At 43.3% G+C, this 20383-nt stretch overlaps 1 protein-coding gene across 1 annotated transcript; it reads right to left on the reverse strand.

Moving 5' to 3' along the window:
- Positions 1-590: 590 nt before the first annotated feature.
- rpl8 (ribosomal protein L8) lies at positions 591-18465 on the reverse strand. Its single transcript, XM_070893436.1, has 6 exons — positions 18373-18465; positions 17302-17448; positions 14425-14566; positions 8411-8629; positions 4973-5088; positions 591-797 (listed from the first exon to the last, which is right to left on the reverse strand). The coding sequence occupies exons 2-6, from the start codon at positions 17437-17439 to the stop codon at positions 639-641; spliced, it is 774 nt and encodes a 257-aa protein (XP_070749537.1). The 5' UTR covers positions 17440-17448; positions 18373-18465; the 3' UTR covers positions 591-638.
- Positions 18466-20383: the final 1918 nt, after the last annotated feature.

Raw genomic sequence — 20383 nt, forward strand, 5'->3', positions numbered from 1 at the left:
CTTGCCTTCGCTACTGCAAAGCATCGCCACTGCCGAGACTCAACAACCGAAAATCGTGGAGAGCACAGCAGCGGTATTCCTGCGGTTCAAAAGACCCAACTGCTGGAATACCGTGGCAACAATCCCAGGGGAAATTCTAGCCCATTATCTTTTATCTCTATCCATATGGATTTGAGTTAAGACTTGATATTTTTGCCAAGAGCTATGACTCTGAGCTGAATTTGAATTGTGCTGCAGTCTCAGGATGTGTAATGTATCAAACATCCTGGAATGCACAGTACCAGACAGTTGTACTGATAGAATATTTCTCTACTTCCAGAAAACCAGTGGTCAGGCTAAATGATGCTTTTCTTCAAATAATTTTGAGAAACAAGGTGACAAATTTCAAAAACTCACTGGATAAACTTGAATCATTGAGAAAGCTGAGTATTTTTTAAAGACAATTACATTGCAGCAGACCATGAGCATTACATTTTGGCATGCTTGTTTGCTTTGAAACCCACATGTTTCAATGGGGCGTGTCTATTTTTTTTAAAAACTTGTAAATAGTCTTACTAACAAGAACAACCAGTTTTATATAAGAAACAAAATGCATTTTAAAATCATTTTTATTGTGACAATTTTTATATTACACGAAATTAATTCTCTTTCTCCTGGACAGTCTTGGTACCACGCAGTCTACCAGTACGACGAGCAGCAATGAGACCGACCTTGCGACCAGCTGGTGCATCTCTCCTGATGGTTGACGGCTTCCCTATGTGCTGATGGTTACCACCACCGAAAGGATGTTCTACAGGCTGTGGAAGAAAAAGAATGGGTTAATAAATCTCTCTCGCACAATTCCTGTAGGTGAATGCAATATACACCAACTATAACATAGAAATAGGTCACTCAGCCCATTTTGGTGTTAACTCTGCACATGAGTGGTCTCGTTCCTTTGACCCCCAACCACTTATCCAACTTGTACTTAAATATGGTCTTTAATGCATTCCACAACATAACAACCCTGTTTCTCCTACTTCTTTACTTAAATATTTTACTTCTGCTTGTATAGCTAGGTCAGCATCTTGTAGCCATCACATTACTGGAAAGGTTATCTGTTGTCTCAATCCTTTCATCATTTTAAACACCTCCTTCAAACAACAGTTAATCTCTTCTGTTCTAATGAAACAGCATTATAATGAATCCACTCTGTACCTTCTCTATTGCCTCAACCTCCTTCCTACAATGTGGAACCCAAATTACTACTATTCTACTCCAACTGTGTTCTTACTAAGATTTTACATAGTTTCACCAATATGTTGACTTTTATATTCTGTACCTCTGTAAATACAGTATACATTGATTGGCCTTATCTACTTGAGGTGCAACTTTTACGGTCTTGAGTCCCCAAATTCCTCTGCTTTTCCAAATCAGCCAGTTTAATGTAACCATAAAATAATTTCTGTCTCAAACCTTCACAATGAGTTGTGCAGTGATTGCATAGCTGTTTCCATGCTTGAGGCTACATAAAGGCTAAGACAGTGTACTCCCTCCTCCAGTCAAACAATTTAGTATGGAAATTTTCCACGTCGTTCAAGCAGCAGCGATTGTGTGAATGGTTCGTTCACAAGCTTAAATGCGACAACTGCCAGTGAGAGAATTCTTCCAGAGCAAGCTTGGAACTCTGATTACAAGTTATCCTGATGGATGATTAGGCAATGTTCCCTCTAGTTTTTTTGGGGGTTACACAGCCCATTTAAATGCCTGCACATGCATGGTTTTCCCATTTAAAAGCCGGTGAGCCAGCCTGCACATCCATGCAGCTTAATAGGAACATTGCTTATAATAAATAATTATTGATCAAAGCAGTAAAAATTAATTCAGGGGACCAAATGCTATAATTACACTAACAACTTTTATTTATATAGCACCTTTAACGTAATAAAACATCCCAAGGTGCTTCATAGGAGCATTATCACCAAACAAAATTTGAAACCAACCCATGAGATATGTGGGCAGATGACCAAAATATGGTTGAAGAGATAGAAACATAGAAAATAGGTGCAGGAGTAGGCCATTTGGCCCTTCGAGCCTGCACCGCCATTCAATGAGTTCATGGCTGAACATGCAACTTCAGTACCCCATTCCTGCTTTCTCGCCAATTTAAGAAGCTGCTTAAAGAGATAGAGGGGTTTTGGGAGGGAATTCCAGAGCTTCGGGTCTAGGCAGCAGAAGGCCCGGCTGCCAATGATGGAGCGATTAAAATTGGGGATGCTCAAGAGACCAGAATTGGGTGATTGCAGATATCGTGCAGGATTGTGGGGCTGGAGGAGCGATGGCATGGAGGAATTTGAAAACAAAGATGAACATTTTTTAAATCTAAACAAGGAGCCAATGTAGGCCAGCGAGCACAGGGGAGATAGGACACAGGCATCAGAGTTTTGGATGACCTCAAGTTCATGGAGGGTGGGAGATGGGAAACCAGCCAGGAGTGTGTTGGAATAGTCAAATCTAAAGATAACAAAAGCATGAATGGGGGTTTCAGCACCCAATGAGCTGAGACAGGGGATGGAGTAGGGCGAGATTATGGAGGTGGAAATAGCGACTGCGTGGTTGGTAATGTTACCTGTAAGCTGCACTTTGTTCTGCACAGCCTGTTTTATTTTAGTGTGCGGTCCCTTTTAAATACTGCGCATGTCTGGAATTTAAATGTAAAAGCCTGCGCGGGATCTTTCTCATTACTGCATGGCCGCGCAGCGTTGAGGGAACATTGGTCAGTAGCTCATCTTGGAGACAAATACGACAACAAGGTTACGAACAGTCTGGTTCAGCCTCAGACAGTTGTCAGGGAAAGGAATGGAATCGTTAGCTGGGGAAGAGAGTTTGTGGCAGGGACCGAATACAATGGCTTTGGGTTTCTCAATATTTAGCTGGAGGAAATTTCTGCTCATCTAGTACTGGATGTTGGACAAGCAATGTGACAATTGAGAAACAGTGGCAGGGTCGAGAGAGGTAGAGCTGGATGTCGTTAGCATACATGACGCTGTGTTTTCAGATGTTGCCGCCAAGGGGCAGCATGTAGATGAGAACTAGGAGGGAACCAAGGATAGATCCTTGGGTAGACACCAGAGGTAACGATGCGGGGGGCGGGAAGAGAAGCCGTTGCAGGTGATTCTCTGGCTATGACTGGATAGAAAACAATGGAATTAAGCGAGTGCAGTCCCAGCCAGCTAGACGATGGTGGAGAGGCATTGGAGGATGGTATGGGCAACTGTGTCAAAGGCTGCTGACAAGGCAGCTGAAGGACGAGGAGGATAGTTTATCACTTTCACAGTCACATAGGATGTCATTTTGGTACTGTGGCAGGGGCGGAAACCTGATTGGAAAGATTCAAACGTGGAGTTGAAGGAAAGATGGTCACAGATCTGGGAGGCAAGAGCATGTTCGAGGACTTGAGAGGAAAGGGAGATGGGAGATGGGGTGATATTTTGCAAGGACAGAGGTCTCAAGGGGGGATTGTTTTTTTTTGAGAGGGGTGATGGTGGCAGATTTGAAGGAGAGTGGGGACAGTACCTGTGGAGAGAGAACAGTGAACAATGTCAGCTAACATGGGGGCCAGGAAGTGAAGCTGGGCAGTCAGCAGTTTAGTGGGAATAAGGTTGAGGGAGAAGGAGGTGTGCATCATGGACAAGAAGAGTTCGGAGAGGGCATATGGGGAGATAGGAGAGAAACTGGTTAAGAGCTTGGGCGGGGGAACCTTAGAGGAAGGAAGGGAAGCAGCTGAACGGATGATCTCAATCTTAAGTGACAAAGAAGTCCATGAGCTCCTCACACTTGTTGGAGGTGAGGGTGGAGGAGACAGGGAAGAGAAGGGAAACAGAAGTGATGGGCTTGGGTCCTGAGCGGCAGCCAAAACACACAAATGGACAGAGGAAAAACTCAACTAAGCAAAGATTATAATCACATGATGTTTTACATTAGTATGTTGCCAATAACAACTTGTATTCTCCTTCAATGTAGAAAAATGTTCCAAGGCAATACAGAGCAGCGTAATCAGACAAACATTTACACCAAGCCAAAAAGGATTAGGAGGGGTGACTAAAAGCTTGGTTGAAGAGGTAGGTTTCAAGGAGTCTTAAATGAGGAGAAAGGGTGGAGAGGCGGGAGGTTTTAGGAGGGAAGTGCAGAGCTCAGGACATAGACGGCAGAAGGCAAGGCCGCAATGGTGGGGGTGCACGAGGCCAGATTTGGAGGGACACCAAGGTTTTAAACAGTCAGCTTCAACCTGAATGTGTTGGAGAGGGGGTGTACACGTGGAACTTGATGTCATGTCTGTGGATGGTGTTACCATGGAACAGCGTGTAGATGGGGAATAGGAGGGGGTCATGTTAAATTGATGTAGACTCCAGAGGCAACTGTGCAGAGGGTGGGGAGAGAGCCACTGTTGTTCTCTGGCTACAATTGGATAGATGAGTGGAACAAAGTGAGGACAGTCCAGCTTTGCACAATGGACAAGGAGCTTTTGGATGAAAATGACGTGGTCGACCATGTCACAGGCTGCAGAGAAACCATGACAGACAAGGAGGGATGGTGCCATATAGTCAGAGAATGTGATTTGTAACTTAGTTCAGGGTAATGTTAGCATTGAGAGAGGGAAAGAAAGTGGATTGAAAAGGTTCAAATATGGAGTTACAAGAAAAATGGGAACAGATTTGAGAGACAACACGGACTTGGGAGAGGAAAGGGAGGTTGGAGATGGAGCAGGAATTTGCAAGGACAAAGGGGCCAAGGACGTTTTTTTTCAGGGGTAATGATGGCGACTTTGAAACAGTCGCTGAGGAAAGGGAACCATTTACAATGGCAGCTAGCATGGAGGCCAGGACAGGAAGTTGGGTGGTCAGCAGTTTAGAGAGAAATGGGCCAAGTGAGCAGGATTTGGACCATCAGTGGAAACGGTTAACAATTGTTTACTTATACTATTTAAACTTACATTCATAGCCACACCACGGACACGTGGCCAGCAATTTCTCTTGGCCTTATATTTGTGATAAGCTCGACCTGCCTTCAGTATGGGTTTGTCAATACGACCACCACCAGCAACAACACCTACAATCAAAGGAAAATAATTCAGCTAGCAATATTTGCACTAGTGATTTGTACAATAAGTAGCCTAGGTTACCCTTTGTTCTAACATTACTACTGCAATCACTTCAATAAAGGGCTCCCAGATACGAAAAAAGTAGCGTGTCAGTTACTCTTATTGTAGCAATTGCTACATAAGCTAGATCGAGATACTCCTATGAGAGGTTGTGTAGACTAGGCCTATATTCTCGAGCGTTTAGAAGAATGAGAGTTGATCTCATTGAAACATACAATATTCTGACAGGGCTTGACAGGGAGAAGTTTCCTCTAGCTGGGAGTCTAGAACCAGGGGTCACAGTCTCAGAATAAGGGGTCAGCCATTTAGGACTCTCAGGAAAAATATATTCCATTGAGGAGGAAAGGGTGCAAGAGAAAGGATAGCCATCCGTTTCAAACTAAAGAAATAAAGGATGGTATCCAATTAAAAACAAGGGCATACAAAGTGGCCAAAACTAGTGGGAAGACAGAAGACTGTAAAAGCCAGCAAAGAATGACTAAAAAAATGATTAAGGGAAGAGAGACTAAAAGTAAACTAGCGCAAAATATAAAAACAGATAGCAAGAGTTTCTATAGCTATATAAAAAGGAAAAAAGGGTGGCTAAAGTAAATGTTGGTCCCATGGAGGACGAGACCGGGGAATTAGTAATGGGGAACATGGAGATGGCAGAAACTGAGTAAATATTTTGTACCAGTCTTTACGGTAGAGGACATAAGAACATAAGAATTAGGAACAGGAGTAGGCTATCTAGCCCCTCGAGCCTGCTCCGCCATTCAACAAGATCATGGCTGATCTGGCCATGGACTCAGCTCCACTTACCTGCCCACTCCCTGTAACCCTCAATTCCCTTATTGGTTAAAATGGACACGAACAATATTCCAAAAGTGGATAGTCTAGGGGCTATGGGGGGGGGGGGGGGGGGAGGAACTTAACACAATCACAAAGGAGGTGGTACTCAATAAGATAATGGGACTAAAGGCACATAAATCCCCTGGACCCGATAGCTTGCATCCTCGGGTCTTAAGAGAAGTGGCGGCAGGGATTGTGGATGCATTGGTTGTAATTTACCAAAATTCCCTGGATTCTGGGGAGGTCCCAGCAGATTGGAAAACTGCAAATGTAAAGGCCCTACTTACAAAAGGAGGCAGACAAAAAGCAGGAAACTATAGACCAGTTAGCCTAACATCTGTGGTTGGGAAAATGTTGGGAGTCCATTATTAAAGAAGCAGTAGCAGGACATTTGGAAAAGCACAATTCGATCAGGCAGAGTCAGCATGGATTTATGAAGGGGAAGTCATGCTAGAATTCTTTGAGGATGTAACAAACAGGGTGGATAAAGGGGAACCAGTGGATGTGGTGTATTTGGACTTCCAGAAGGCAATTGCCAAGGTGCCACATAAAAGGTTACTGCACAAGATAAAAGTTCACGGGGTTGGGGGTAATATATTAGCATGGATAGACGATTGGCTAACTAACATAGAACAGAGAGTCGGAATAAATGGTTCGTCCTCTGGTTGGCAACCAATAACTAGTGGGGTGCCGCAGGGATCAGTGCTGGGACCCCAACTATTTACAATCTATATTAACAACTTGGAAGAAGGGACTGAGTGTAACGCAGCCAAGTTTGCTGACGATACAAAGATGGGAGGAAAAGCCAAGAGTGAGGAGGACACAGAAAATCTGCAAAAGGACATAGACAGGCGAAGTGAATGGGCAAAAATTTGGCAGATGGAGTATAATGTTGGAAAAAAAAAGAGCGAGCAAGTTATTATTTAAATGGAGAAAGATTGCAAAGTGCTGCAGTACAGTGGGACCTGGGGGTACTTGTGCATGAAACACAAAAGGATAGTATGCAGGTACAGCAAGTGATCAGGAAGGCCAATGGTATCTTGGCCTTTATTGCAAAGGGGATGGAGTATAAAAGCAGGGAAGTCTTGCTACAGCTATATAAGGTATTGGTGAGGTCACACCTGGAATACTGCGTGCAGTTTTGGTTTCCATATTTACGAAAGGATATACTCGCTTTGGAGGCAGTTCAGAGAAGGTTCACTAGGTTGATTCTGGGGATGAGGGGGTTGACTTATGAGGAAAGGTTGAGTAGGTTGGGCCTCTATTCATTGGAATTCAGAAGAATGAGAGGTGATCTTATTGAAACGTATAAGATTATGAGGGGGCCTGACAAGGTGGATGCAGAGAGAGTGTTTCCACTGATGGGGGAAGACTTGAACTAGAGGGCACGATCTTAGAATAAAGGGCCACCCATTTAAAACAGAGATGAGGAGAAATTTCTTCAGAGGGTTGTGAATCTGTGGAATTCGCAGCCTCAGAGAGCTGTGGAAGCTGGGACATTGAATAAATTTAAATCAGAAATAGACGGTTTCTTAATCGATAAAGGGATATGGGAAGCGGGCAGGGAATTGGAGCAGAGTCCATGATCAGATCATCCATGATCAGATCAGCCCTGATCTTATTGAATGGCGGAGCAAGCTCAAGGGACCGTATGGCCTACTCCTGTTCCTACGTTCTTATGAGGAGAAATTTCTTCACTCAACGAGTGGTGAATCTTTGGAATTCTCTATTCCAGAGGGTTGTGGAGGCTCAGTGGTTGAGTGTATTCAAGATAGAGATCAATAGATTTTTGGATATTAAGAGAATGAAGGGATATGGGGATAGTACAAGAAAATGGAGTTGAGGTACAAGATCAGCCATTATCTTATTGAATGGCAGGGCAGGCTCGAGAGGCCTAATGGCCTACTCCTGCTTTTAATTTTTATGTTCTTGTACTGTACTGCAATACAATTTATTACAAATCTTTACACATACCATTGATTAAATCAAAGGCAAATACAAGTAACTCTACAACATGCAAAAACTTGATTTATTAAATGACGACAAAAATGCATTTTGTTTAAACATTTCAACTTTAAATCAGTTTTCATTTTTGTGTAAATATGTGCGCACAGTATTCTGTGTATCACCTGGTTGCAGCTCATCTCAGGCAATCAGATTTACAGATTCTTTGCCATGAACAAGACACAGATAAATTATTGAAGTAAATGCTAATGTAGAGTTGGAGCCCATCAGTCTCTGGTTGGAATGCCATTTTGATTTGCAAATGTCAACCCTGAACCAAAGTGTTTTCTTTTCCAAGTTTTGGATGTAGCTCAACTTGTTGTTCATCTACAAGTTACATGTTAAAAGCCATAAACTAAGAACGATTTCAATAATAAAGTTTTTAGAAGGGCTAACTTTTTAAAAATTGTCAGACAAGAGTAAATTAAATCTTACCAACAATGGCTCTGTTAGCAGAGGAAACAACTTTCTTAGAACCTGATGGCAACTTGACACGACTTTTCTTGGTCTCAGGATTGTGGGAGATGACTGTGGCATAATTACCAGAGGCACGGGCAAGTTTACCACGGTCACCTGGCTTCTCCTCCAGGCAACACACAATGGTACCTTCTGGCATAGTGCCCACAGGGAGGACATTTCCAATGTTCAACTGTGCTGCAAGCAAGATAGATTTTAATACAAGTTTGAATCTGCATTTGGCACAATTATGATACTCTCCACAATTACACTACTTACAATTACAGTGCTCATATAGGAGCCAATTGTGAAAATTATATGTAAAACTATAAATATATGCATGACTCTCCCTGTTTACACCAGGGACAAGTACACAAAGACAGCCACTATTGCCCATCCTCTTATAGTCAGTTTTTCTTCTATGCATCAGTGCTCCCACACTACCTCACTCCACAGAAGGCAGTTTAAGAAATGCAGTACCAGTAGGACTCAACTTTTTTTTTAAAGCCAAAGATACAGGGGATGATATAAGTTTATATGTTCCAAGCACAATGCAAGAAGTGTGTAGCAGGCTTGGAGAAAGCAATAAAAGGTCGTCAAGGATCTGCGTGAACCAGAAATGCTTGAGATGTGGGACCACTGGGTCAAACAACCCAGGCATTTGAGTACTGGCAAGGGGGTTCCAAGGCCTCATGCCTGTTATTTTTTTTGGGGTGCCTCATTCAAAATACCGCGCACACTCAGTTTTTCCCATTGCAAAGCCGGTGAGCTGTTCAGCCGCTCAACTAAAAGGGAACATTGCTCATAGGTTGTGTCAGCATGTGAGCACTGCTAGGGGTGCACTGTTGGGGGAAGAGTACGAATAAGGTTCTCTCAGGGACAGACAAGGTATGAGTACTTGGGTACAGAGCGAGGGGAGTGAGAGAGAAGAAAATCCTTGTAGGAATCCCGCACACCTCTCCCACAGTGATGAGTAATTTCCAAGAATCAGTTGTAAAGGCACTTTTAAAACTGCAAGGAGAATTTTAAGAACACAAACGCTTCAAGAACTGTGAGTCAGTTCCTGGTAACAGCAAGGAATGCAAGGCAGTCGAGATGGTGTTCAGGGACTTTGTTTACACATCTTTTTAATCTAAAACTTATTAGATCAATTTTTATTCAAATAAATCTATTTTAGCACTGACAAGCAAGATTCTGGACTCAGAGCTCCCACTCTCCTCGTTGCGTTAACTACATCAATTAACTACATTAACGCCATACATTCCAGAACAGCTCCAAATACAAACTGAATGAATGAAGGTCACTGGACCATTTATTAAGCAGTTCCAGGGCAACTATTGGACCGTGACCAGAGTCTCGAAAAAATGCTTTTCCATTGTCCCCTCTGTAGAAGTACTTCATATTCACACCAATATTAGTTTAGGGACCACCGATCACAAAAATCAATGATACCATCTTCAAAAAGTGAGCATTTTGCAGAAAGTTTCATTAGAAAATAGGCTGAAATCGCATCAAAACGCAGTGATGACATAATTGCGAGTTACTCAAATGACCAATCACAACTGCGGTATTTGTCAGTACTGCGAAATCAGCCAATCACGATCTCTGTACTAGATTGATTAGAGTCAGTGACTGCATGCACCGAAACAATGGCGTGCTGCATTCACACAGTTGCAGGAGCCAAAGGCAACATAATTTATTTTTCGGACTCTAGCTGGATAACATTTTTCACGAGTGTTCATCACTGCCATTGAAAGTTTAGATCTGGAGCTGGTTATTGCACCAGAAAGACTCGCAACAACTCATATTCGATTGGATATCATCGGCACTGTTACATGTGTTTCACTGATACATCCAAGGTCAACAGAGCCAAGCAGTAAAAAAGGAAAAATCAAACTATGAACTTGAGTACGTGATTTTACAGTATTTCCTGGAAAACTGTCAATCTACACATATTCAACTTTTCGTTCCTTAGTTCAATGGTTATGCCATTTGACACGTTCCATTTTGTGGACCTGCTTCAGCCCCATATACTTATTTCTGTGTCGACTGACTGGTCATGACAAGCACAAACACAGAAAAAAAACAGGTTTTTTGACCAAGGGTCATTTGTCAGTGGGGCCGATTAGAATATCCATTTTATCATTCCTTCGCAGCCATTGCAGAGCCAGTACAGAAAGAGAGTGAAGCTGACACCAAGGTTCGACTGCTTCGCTCAAAGACGACAGCCCCCAAGGCTATACCTGCAAGGGATTCCCATCTTCTTCCAGTGCAGTGCCTTCTCTGCAAGAACATTGTGGAGAGTCACAACCGAAAGAGAAGCTGGTACAATGCAAGACTAAAACTGCAAGTAAGCTGCTCCTTGCAGCAGAAACCCACAAAGATGAGTCAGTCCTGTTGCATATCCGTGGACAAGATCTTATTGCCCTTGAAGCAAGGTATCAGGACGAAAATTGCGGCCTCATCAGGTCCGTACAAGGCCTCGCAAAAGCCGGTTCTCGGGGCGCGATGCGCAGAGAACCTGCTTTTCCAATCAGTCAAAATTTATTTTACGCATCCCAGGGAGAAGGACATCCGTGCAGCAGAAACTCATGCCCAGCGAATGTCCTTCAAACTTTTACGCCTGGTAAAAAGCAGGCACATAGCTTACTGTTGCCAGCGTAACACTTTTGAAACATAGAAAAATTTAATTTAATCATTCATTTTTATATTAAAAATCTTGTCCATTATGGTAAATTTATTTTTAAACCTATTTAACATTTTTTTTTAAATTCAAAAAATGTTCCCCCCCCCCCCCCCAAAGATATTTAATTCAATTAATTTTAAAATTAAGTTTTAAAAAAAATGATTGTGCTGTGTTTCTTGTTTTAGGGAGTTATTCTCATTAATAGTAATGGGAGTCCATACAAACGGAGATCCCATTTTTATCAATGAGAATACTAGTGATTAGTGGTCCAGGCCCACGTGATTCCAGCAAATGCGTTCATACGTGGAAGAATCTTCTCATACACTGCGTAGCGAATGAAGGCCTCAGACAGTATCCTACATTCCTCCAGGACCAACAGGTAGTTTCGTAGATTTTTTCGGGGCAGAGGAAGGAAGCCTCTGACCGCAATTTTTGGCCCATCATCTTTGCTGCTACCAGAGCTACAACAGATTTCTGACCAGAAAGGAGCAGGAAGATCCTCCAGAAGGCAACCTCTACCAGACAGGATAAAGGCACTTCTGTGATACAGTGATAGAGGGCAGGATTGTAAAGAACCATGAAATGCTTAGAATCACAAAGCTGAACAGTTTAATAAATGCATTTTTGAGAGAGGATATCAATACTGTTTCTTATAAAACATATAACTTAAACGTAGAAATGTTATCCTTTCCTGAAATTTGTCAGACCATCACACAGTAATGAGAGTGATCTTGTGTTTCTAGATCTTGCAACAGAAGTTGTTGTTGAGAAGGTAGTCAGATTTGCTTTCAGAAACAAGTACATGTGAGACCGACATAGACATGGATACCAGCCAGCATGGATCCTGGAGTCAAAGTTCCCGTCAGAGGATTGGATTTAAGACCTGATTGCAGACCCTTGTATCATGCTGCTCTGGCGCTGAAGCATTTAATGAAAGCAAAGAATGTGATACCAGGTGAGCTTTTTAATTTCCTGCATGGACAACGGGAATCACAAATGAGCTTCCGGTGGACAACTCACAGGTAGCAGTAGATGACATCAACAGCCGCAAGATTATTGCTGTTTGCCAAGACATCATGAATCTAGGATTGAAAGAGAGAAGGCTCATGCCTTTGGCCATGTCTGTCAGACATATGACTGACTCAGTACAGTTGATCAGCCTTCTGAATGGTCTGGGCACTGCTCTTCAAATTCCCAAGTACTAGAACATGACACAGCACTCGCTGAGCTTCAGGTTCAACGAGGTGAGCAGTATATCCCACCCAATATCAAGCCCAACGTACACACAACACTAGTTTGAGACAACAATGATTTGGGAGGAGACATTGTCAGGAAAAGGCACAATGTCAAATGTTCAAGACAGGGAGTTAAGCAGAGAAGTGCTTGCCACCAAATAAAGATTCACTGTACAAGCATATACACCGTGCCAATTACCAGTCTGCAATTCACAAGCGATGTCTTGAGAACATGCCAGAAATCCCATCTCCAAAGGACCATGGGTAGAAATGTGAAGATGATTTACTTGTCAGAAACTGGATGACCCTTCCTCCAGCACCAGCAAGTGTAATGGATCTTGCCCATTGTTCATGCAAAAATACCAAGTGTGCACAAGGAAGGTGCTCTTGTCTTCTCAACAATCTACCTTGCACCAACATCTGCTCGTGTATAGGTTGTGAGAATGTTGCATCTTTGCCCAAGGGCTGAGGAAACAGATACCCTTGATTCTGCTGATGATTCATAGATATGCATTCATTTTCAACCTCTAACTTTTTTTTCAGATTGATTTTGTTTTTTCAATACTTCTTTCGTTTAAAAAAAAAATCAATTACTACTTTTGGTTGATAAATATATGAGTGCAGGTGTCCATCTGTAATGTCAGTAAGTGTGTATGAAATAAATCGTTACTATGGTAGATCTCTTTCTTAGCAACGGATATGCAAACAAAACTTAGATTTTTGTATAACTGCACCATATGATGCGTCCAGACCTCAGATGTCCTCAGTGATACTTTTTACCAATTCTTACACTATCCATGCTTAAAACTTTGGGGCACTTATATGTCATTGTTGTGAGGATAAAGAAAATTCATAGCAACCATTTTTATGTTTTTCTTTACTTTTGGCCATTTCTTGATAACACTCAATTTTCAGACTTGGGAACATTTGGTTTTTGCTTCAGATACATATGTTTAACTTAGCATGGTTCTAGGTACTTCCATACAGAGACTACAGAACTAAAAATCTAAGCAAGAAAACAGGCTTCGGCCCACGGTATAGATCAGGCTGGTCTGAAATTGCACTCCTGCTCTTGGAAGTAAGGGCATTCCAATACACTTTCTATAAGTGATACTAGAGCAATCCACCAGGCACAAAACCGATTGGAGAGTCTCCAGGCAAAGAGTAAAAATGGCATTAAAAAAAAAAATCAACATTTTCATTCATGAAAAAGGGCAGCAGTTTGAACAAAAGATTGTCCCTTGCATTATGGTGCATTAGTCAAAGTTATAGCTCAACCTCTGAAGACGAGTGAATCTTCTAACCATATACAGTTGTACCTCTCCAGTCTGGCACCCTTGGGACCTGACCGGTACCGAACCAGAGAATTTTACGGACCACGGGAGGTCATGTAGACCCGAGCATGGTCAGCAATACCCTAAACTTACCAGGTACTGACCCGGCCACATTCTGCGCAGAAACCTACTGCGTAGCATTTCTCAGGCCTAGCTTCAGCGTCTCAAGTCAGCCGCCATGCTCCTTGCTCCCTCTCCACGCCGACCCAACCAAGGAGGGAACACCGGAGGCAGTGGGGAGAAGAGGAGCAGTCAGCCCCAGGACACAGCATGGGTCGCGACCCCCTCCACCAGCCAGGAATGATGCCGGACCAGAGTCCCGGACTGGAGAGGTACAACCTGTATTTTTTGGCTGCCTCCAAAATGTAGCATTATATACTGTGCTTAATCTTTTTTATTGCTGGCTACATATTTAAGTTTTGAGGGAAAAAAAGTTTCCTTCCTCAGATTGCCATTATGTTGGCTGGAGCAGTTTATATATTTTCTGTAACTACTAAAATTCAATCCAGCAAATACACAAATAAACTCAAAATCAAGCCAGTCTGAAATGCATTCTTTAGTCTAAACACCTGTCTTGCTCATTACTGTTTTTTGGCAGCCAACTAAACACACCAGGGATTAACCCAATGCCTTCCTGGTTTGCACGTCTACGTTATTTACTAGATAAACTTTCAAAATTTTTAGCAGCACAAAGCACTTATTTTAAAATGGCAATTACATATTTTTCTCTCAACTTACCCTTCTTGCCACAGTAGATAAACTGACCAGTGTGAATACCTTCAGCTGCAATGAACAGCTCAGTCCTTCTTTTGAACCTGTAAGGATCACGGAACACCACCTTTGCGAGAGGAGCCCCACGACCAGGGTCATGAATTATATCCTGCAAAAGAAACCAGGAATTTAATCACTTTTTAACTGATTCTGCTGTGAATTTACCCACTTGAGGCAAGAAGCAGTTCATGTGGTTTTAGATAAGTGTTCCTAGCTTTATCTTTATAAAACAATAACTTGTATTTATATAGTGCCTTTAACGTAGTAAAAGGTCCCCAAGACGATTCACAGGAGCGTTATATAACAAAATTTGACACCAAGCCAGACAAGGAGAAATTAGGGCAGATGATGAGGTACGTTTTAAAGAGCATTTTTTTTTATATAAAAGTGTTTATCCAGTAAATAGCACAGACGTGCAAACCAGGAAGGCATTGGGTTAATCCCTGGCGTGCTTAGTTAGTTGCCAAAAAACAGTAATGAGCAAGACAGGTGTTGTATAGACTGTAAAGAATGCATTTCAGACTGGCTTGATTGAGTTTATTTGTGTATTTGCTGGATTGAATTTTATTAGTTACAGTAAATATATAAACTGCTCCAGCCAACATAATGGCAACCTGAGGAAGGAAACTTTTTCCCCCAAAAAAATTTAATATGTGGCTATCAATAAGAGGTTAAGTTAAGCACAGTATATAATGCTACATTTTGGAGGCAGCCAAAAAATACAGGTTGTACCTCTCCAGTCCAGGACTCTGGTCCGGCATCATTCCTGGCAGGGAATTCCAGAGCTTAGGGCCTAGGCAACAGAAGGCACGGCTCCAATGATTGAGCGATTATAATCAAGGATGCTCAAGAGGGCAGAATAGAGGAACGCAGCCACCTCGGGCGAGAGGGTTGAAGGAGATTACAGAGATAGGAAGGGGCGAGGCCATAGAGGGATTTGAAAACAAGAACGAGAATTTGCAAATCGAGGCGCTGTTCAACCGGAAACCAATATAGGTCAGTGAGTACAGGGGTGATGCGTGAACGGGACTTGATGCGAGTTAGGACACGGGCAATGAAATATTGGGTGGCCTCAAGTTTACATAGGGTAGAAAGTGGGAGACCAACCAGGAATAGAGGTAACAAAGGCATGGATTAGGGTTTCATCAGCAGATAAGCTGAGGCAGGAGTGGAGACAGGCGACGTTACAGAGGTGGAAGTAGGTGGTCTTAGTTATGACACCAAGGTTGTGAACAGTGTGGTTCAGCCTCACACAGATGTTGGGGAAAGGGATGGAGTCAGTGGCTAGGGAAAGGATTTTATGGCGAGGACCAAAAACAATGGCTTCGGTCTTCCCAATATTTAATTGGGAGAAAATTTCTGCTCATCTCGAACTGGATGTCAGACAAGCAGTCTGACAATTTAGAGACCGCAGGTGTCGAGAGAAGTGATAGTGAGGTTGAGCTGGATGTCATCAGCGTACATAATGCTGTGTTTTCAGATGATGTCGCCAAGGGGCAACATGTAGATGAGAAATAAGGGGGGGCCAAGGTTAGATCCTTAGGAGAGACCAGAGGTAATGATGAGAGAATGAGAAGAGTAGATACACAAGAATGGAACCAGGTGAGTGCACGTCCCAACCAGCTGGATGACAGTGGAGAGGATGCAGTGGTCAACCATGTCAAAGGCTGCAGACATGTCAAAAAGGACGAGGAACAATAGTATACCTTTTCAGTCACAAAGGATGTCATTTGTGACTTTGAGGAGAGTAGTTTCGGTTGCAGGGGCAAAAACCCGATTGGAGGGATCCCAACATGGAGTTGTGGAAAGATGGGCATGGATTTGGGAGGCGACAACACGGTCATGGACTTTGGATAGGAAAGGTTGGTTGGAGATGGGGCGGTAGTTTGCAAGGAAGGATGGGGTAGGCAAGGGTTGGTTTTTTTGAGAGGGGCGAGGACGAGATTGGAGGGTGAAGGGGACAGTACCGAAGCGAGGTCATGCACTTTGGCAGAAAAAAAATCAAAGAGCAAATTATTATTTAAATGAAGAAAGATTGCAAAGTGCCGCAGTACAGCGGGACCTTGGGGTACTTGTGCATGAAACACAAAAGGATGGTATGCAGGTACAGCAAGTGATCAGGAAGGCCAATGGTATCTTGGCCTTTATTGCAAAGGGGATGGAGTATAAAAGCAGGGAAGTCTTGCTACAGTTATACAAGGTATTGGTGAGGCCACACCTGGAATACTGCGTGCAGTTTTGGTTTCCATATTTACAAAAGGATATACTTACTTTGGAGGCAGTTCAGAGAAGGTTCACTAGGTTGATTCCGGGTTGAGGGGGTTGACTTACGAGGAAAGGTTGAGTAGGTTGGGCTTCTACTCATTGGAATTCAGAAGAATCAGAAGTGATCTTATCGAAACATATAAGATTATGAGGGGGCTTGACAAGGTGGATGCAGAGAGGATGTTTCCACTGATGGGGGAGACTAGAACTAGAGGGCATGATCTTAGAATAAGGGGCCGCCCATTTAAAAGAGATGAGGAGAAATTTCTTCTCTCAGAGGGTTGTAAATATGTGGAATTCGCTGCCTCAGAGAGCTGTGGAAGCTGTGACATTGAATAAATTTCAGAAAGAGATAGTTTCTGAAACGACAAGAGGATATGGGGTTATGGGGAGCAGGAGGGGAAATGGAGATGAGTCCATGATCAGATCAGTTATGATCTTATTGAATGGCCGAGCAGGCTCAAAGGGCCACATGGCCTACTCCTGTTCCTATTTCTTATGTTCTTATTAACAATACTCCGCTCCATAGATAAAAAAATGGAAATTCAAAATTAGTTTTCCTTCTTACAGAATACTTGCCTTGACGATACCTTTGATGTAACCATGACGTTCAGCAAAGTCCACAGCTCTCAACTTTGCAGGACCTTTCCTGTGTTTCACATGGGCTTTGAAGACGGAGCCTGCACCCTTTCTCTGTCCTCTGATTACACGACCCATTGTGCACTACTGTAAACACAACAACCCATTTCAAATGTGAATTTTTCAATACAACTGTTAAAACAACCAGGTTGATATACAAAACTCCAGAAATGCCAATATTTTGCTTCCATTTACAAATGACATGCATTTTCCACTCGTATTATAGTCGTTCAAGACTGAAATGTAGTCACCTAAACATAAAACTACAAGTGTAAAATAAATAGATTTTTAAAGATAGAAACATAGAAAATAGGTGCAGAAGTAGGCCATTCAGCCCTTCGAGCCTGCACCGCCATTCAATGAGATCATGGCTGAACATGCAACTTCAGTACCCCATTCCTGCTTTCTTGTCATACCCCTTGATCCCCCTAGTAGCAAGGACGACATCTAACTCCTTTTTGAATATATTTAGTGAATTGGCCTCAACAACTTTCTGTGGTAGAGAATTCCACAGGTTCACCACTCTCTGGGTGAAGAAGTTTCTCCTCATCTCGGTCCTAAATGGCTTACCCCTTATCCTTAGACTGTGACCCCTGGTTCTGGATTAACTAACAATGTATGCAGTTTCGTTCCCCATGCCTGCTTTTTACAATAAATCAGTCTAAATTCAATTTATCGTTCTTAACAAACCCCTTCCCGTTTTTCCACACGAGTCAATTTAACCCTCAATCCCTGCAAATGCAAATAAAGTACAAACGGGGGGCGGGGGAACTAAAACGATTCATCGTTATTGCAGCGTCTTGATACAGGCGACTCCATGTTACTTAGAACCCGAGCCTCGATCGAAACATAATTTAACTGCCATAAATGCAAACATTTGATAAACTATATTCACAGCAGCAGCGTCTATTGAACAATGATTAATATATTGGGAGAATATGAGGTGGATGGCTGGTTAAATGACAGATTACAGTCGGATTATCACTGCCTCCACTATCGCCATTCTCCTACCTACACCGGGTCTCTGTGCAAAAGGAAGGCCTCACCTCCGCGCGACGACTTCTTCCGGATGCGCCGAGTGCTTTCTGAGCACAATAATATTATCCAAAAATAATGCTCAGAAAATGAACGGCGATCGTTTTGAACATTATAGACACTAATCTTTGGTAAAACAATTTTTAAAAATCATTTTCCAATGAATGGGAATTTACGTGGTTACGTAGCTTCGCCGCTGCATGATGGGAAATGTAGTCTTTCGGTCTTTGTGCTGAAGGGGCCTGCGGCCTTCGAGCTGTCAGTCACAGGATCATCGTATTCTGCTAGTCAGCAACTGCACGCAGTACTCCAGGTGTGGCCTCACCAATACCCTGTCTAACTATAGCAAGACTTCCCTGCTTTTATACTCCATCCCTTTGCAATAAAGGCCAAGATTCCAAACCTCGAACTGCCCCTGCCTTTCAGAAACCTGTCCAATTGCATGTGTGCGCGCGCGCGCGCGACGGCCCGCGAGGGTTGCTGGATAAACGAACGTCTGCCCCGGAGAAGGGGGGGACTAATGGAACATTGAGCGCCCAGCGCGAACGGATTACATTTTCAACCGCTGCCTTCTTTTGTACATTTTCTTTTTTTAAACGCCCTTCTCCGTTTTATTTAACACTGTCTTTGTAAACACTATTTTATCTCTTGAAACGTGCAATTTGAAGCCCGGATTTCCCAGGCGACGAATCACAGACATGCCATGGTTCGTTAAAACGCAAGTCAGATGCCCCCCACCATGTTTATTAAAGGCAGTGAGCTGACCAGCACCCCGTCCCCTTCTCTAATTAATTGCCGGGCCCTGGAACATCGTGGGCTGCCCCGACCCGTGTGAGACCACCACAGGTCGGGGCTACAAATAGAGCTGGAGCCCTGGGACATCGTGGGAGGGTACGGGGCCCAGAAGAGCCGAGGGCCCAGTGGCAACACGGGCCAGTCCACACTGCGATATGTGTGCGCACTAGATCCGTGCAGCAGAGCAGGTTTCCAGTCGTCCTGGTTTAATCCTTACCACTGGACTAAGGGCCTAGCTCTGTCAAGCTCGTGTGGTGGCTGGTGTGCAACGGCCACCCCACGTTAAAAAAATCCATGCACAGGCATCTTCCACCTCTTCAATTGGAGTTCAGGATGGAAACATCGGGTCCGTCATTGAAACATCTTCAAACTCTTGTGGAAGCAAGTAATCCTCGTTCAAGGGATCGCCTATGATGAATGATTCTAACTATTCCGTTTCACAGTGGTCCAGATTTACTGCTAAAGAGCTCAAATATCCAAATAAGCCCCAATTCCTTCCCGGTATTAAGGACATGCATTATAAATATGTTATCAACTACTTTTCTTAAATTAAGACTTATTTTCTCTCAGTACTGTATTGATGTGTCAGCCTTAACTCAGTGGTAGCTGTTGTGTATCTGTAAAGCATGCACTCCCATGTTCCACCACCAGGGAATGCATCCCCTGAAGTCCCAAGGGATCCCAGTATCCCTTGGGAGCACTGTATATAAGCCGGCTCCTAAGGCCTGTTCCTCACTCTGGAATGTCTTAATAAAGACTGAGGTCACTGTTACTTTAACCTCCCTGTGTACAGTCTCATCTGTGTTAGGAACACAATAATTGGCGACGAGTATACAAATCCAACGCAAAGATGCAGCAAACTATGGGCATCCTGGAGAAGTTCTCGGCAGATGAGGACTGGGAAGCCTATGTCGAACGGCTAGACCAGTACTTTGTAGCCAACGAGCTGGATGGAGAAGGAAGTGCTGCAAAAAGGAGAACGGTCCTCCTCACGGTCTGCGGGGCACCGACCTACAGCCTCATGAAGAAAATTCTGGCTCCGGTGAAACCCACAGATAAGTCGTGTGAGGAGCTGTGTACACTGGTTCGGGAGCATCTTAACCCGAGGGAGAGCGTGCTGGAGGCGCGGTATTGGTTCTACATGTGCCAGCGACCTGAAGGTCAGGAAGTGGTGAGCTACTTCGCTGAGCTA

Source organism: Pristiophorus japonicus, chromosome 11, assembly GCF_044704955.1.
Source record: "Pristiophorus japonicus isolate sPriJap1 chromosome 11, sPriJap1.hap1, whole genome shotgun sequence".
In the NCBI taxonomy this organism is placed as follows: Eukaryota; Metazoa; Chordata; class Chondrichthyes; family Pristiophoridae; genus Pristiophorus; species Pristiophorus japonicus.

What these genes read in the sequence shown, in the direction of transcription:
- rpl8 (XM_070893436.1), bottom strand. Translation starts at nt 17,439, where the DNA reads ATGGGTCGTGTAATCAGAGGACAGAGAAAGGGTGCAGGCTCCGTCTTC. An exon ending in TGCTAACAGAGCCATTGTTG is followed by an intron (nt 5,089 to 8,410) that starts GTAAGATTTAAT and finishes CTTTGATTGTAG; the next exon opens with GTGTTGTTGCTGGTGGTGGT. An exon ending in TCCGTGGTGTGGCTATGAAT is followed by an intron (nt 798 to 4,972) that starts GTAAGTTTAAAT and finishes TTTCTTCCACAG; the next exon opens with CCTGTAGAACATCCTTTCGG.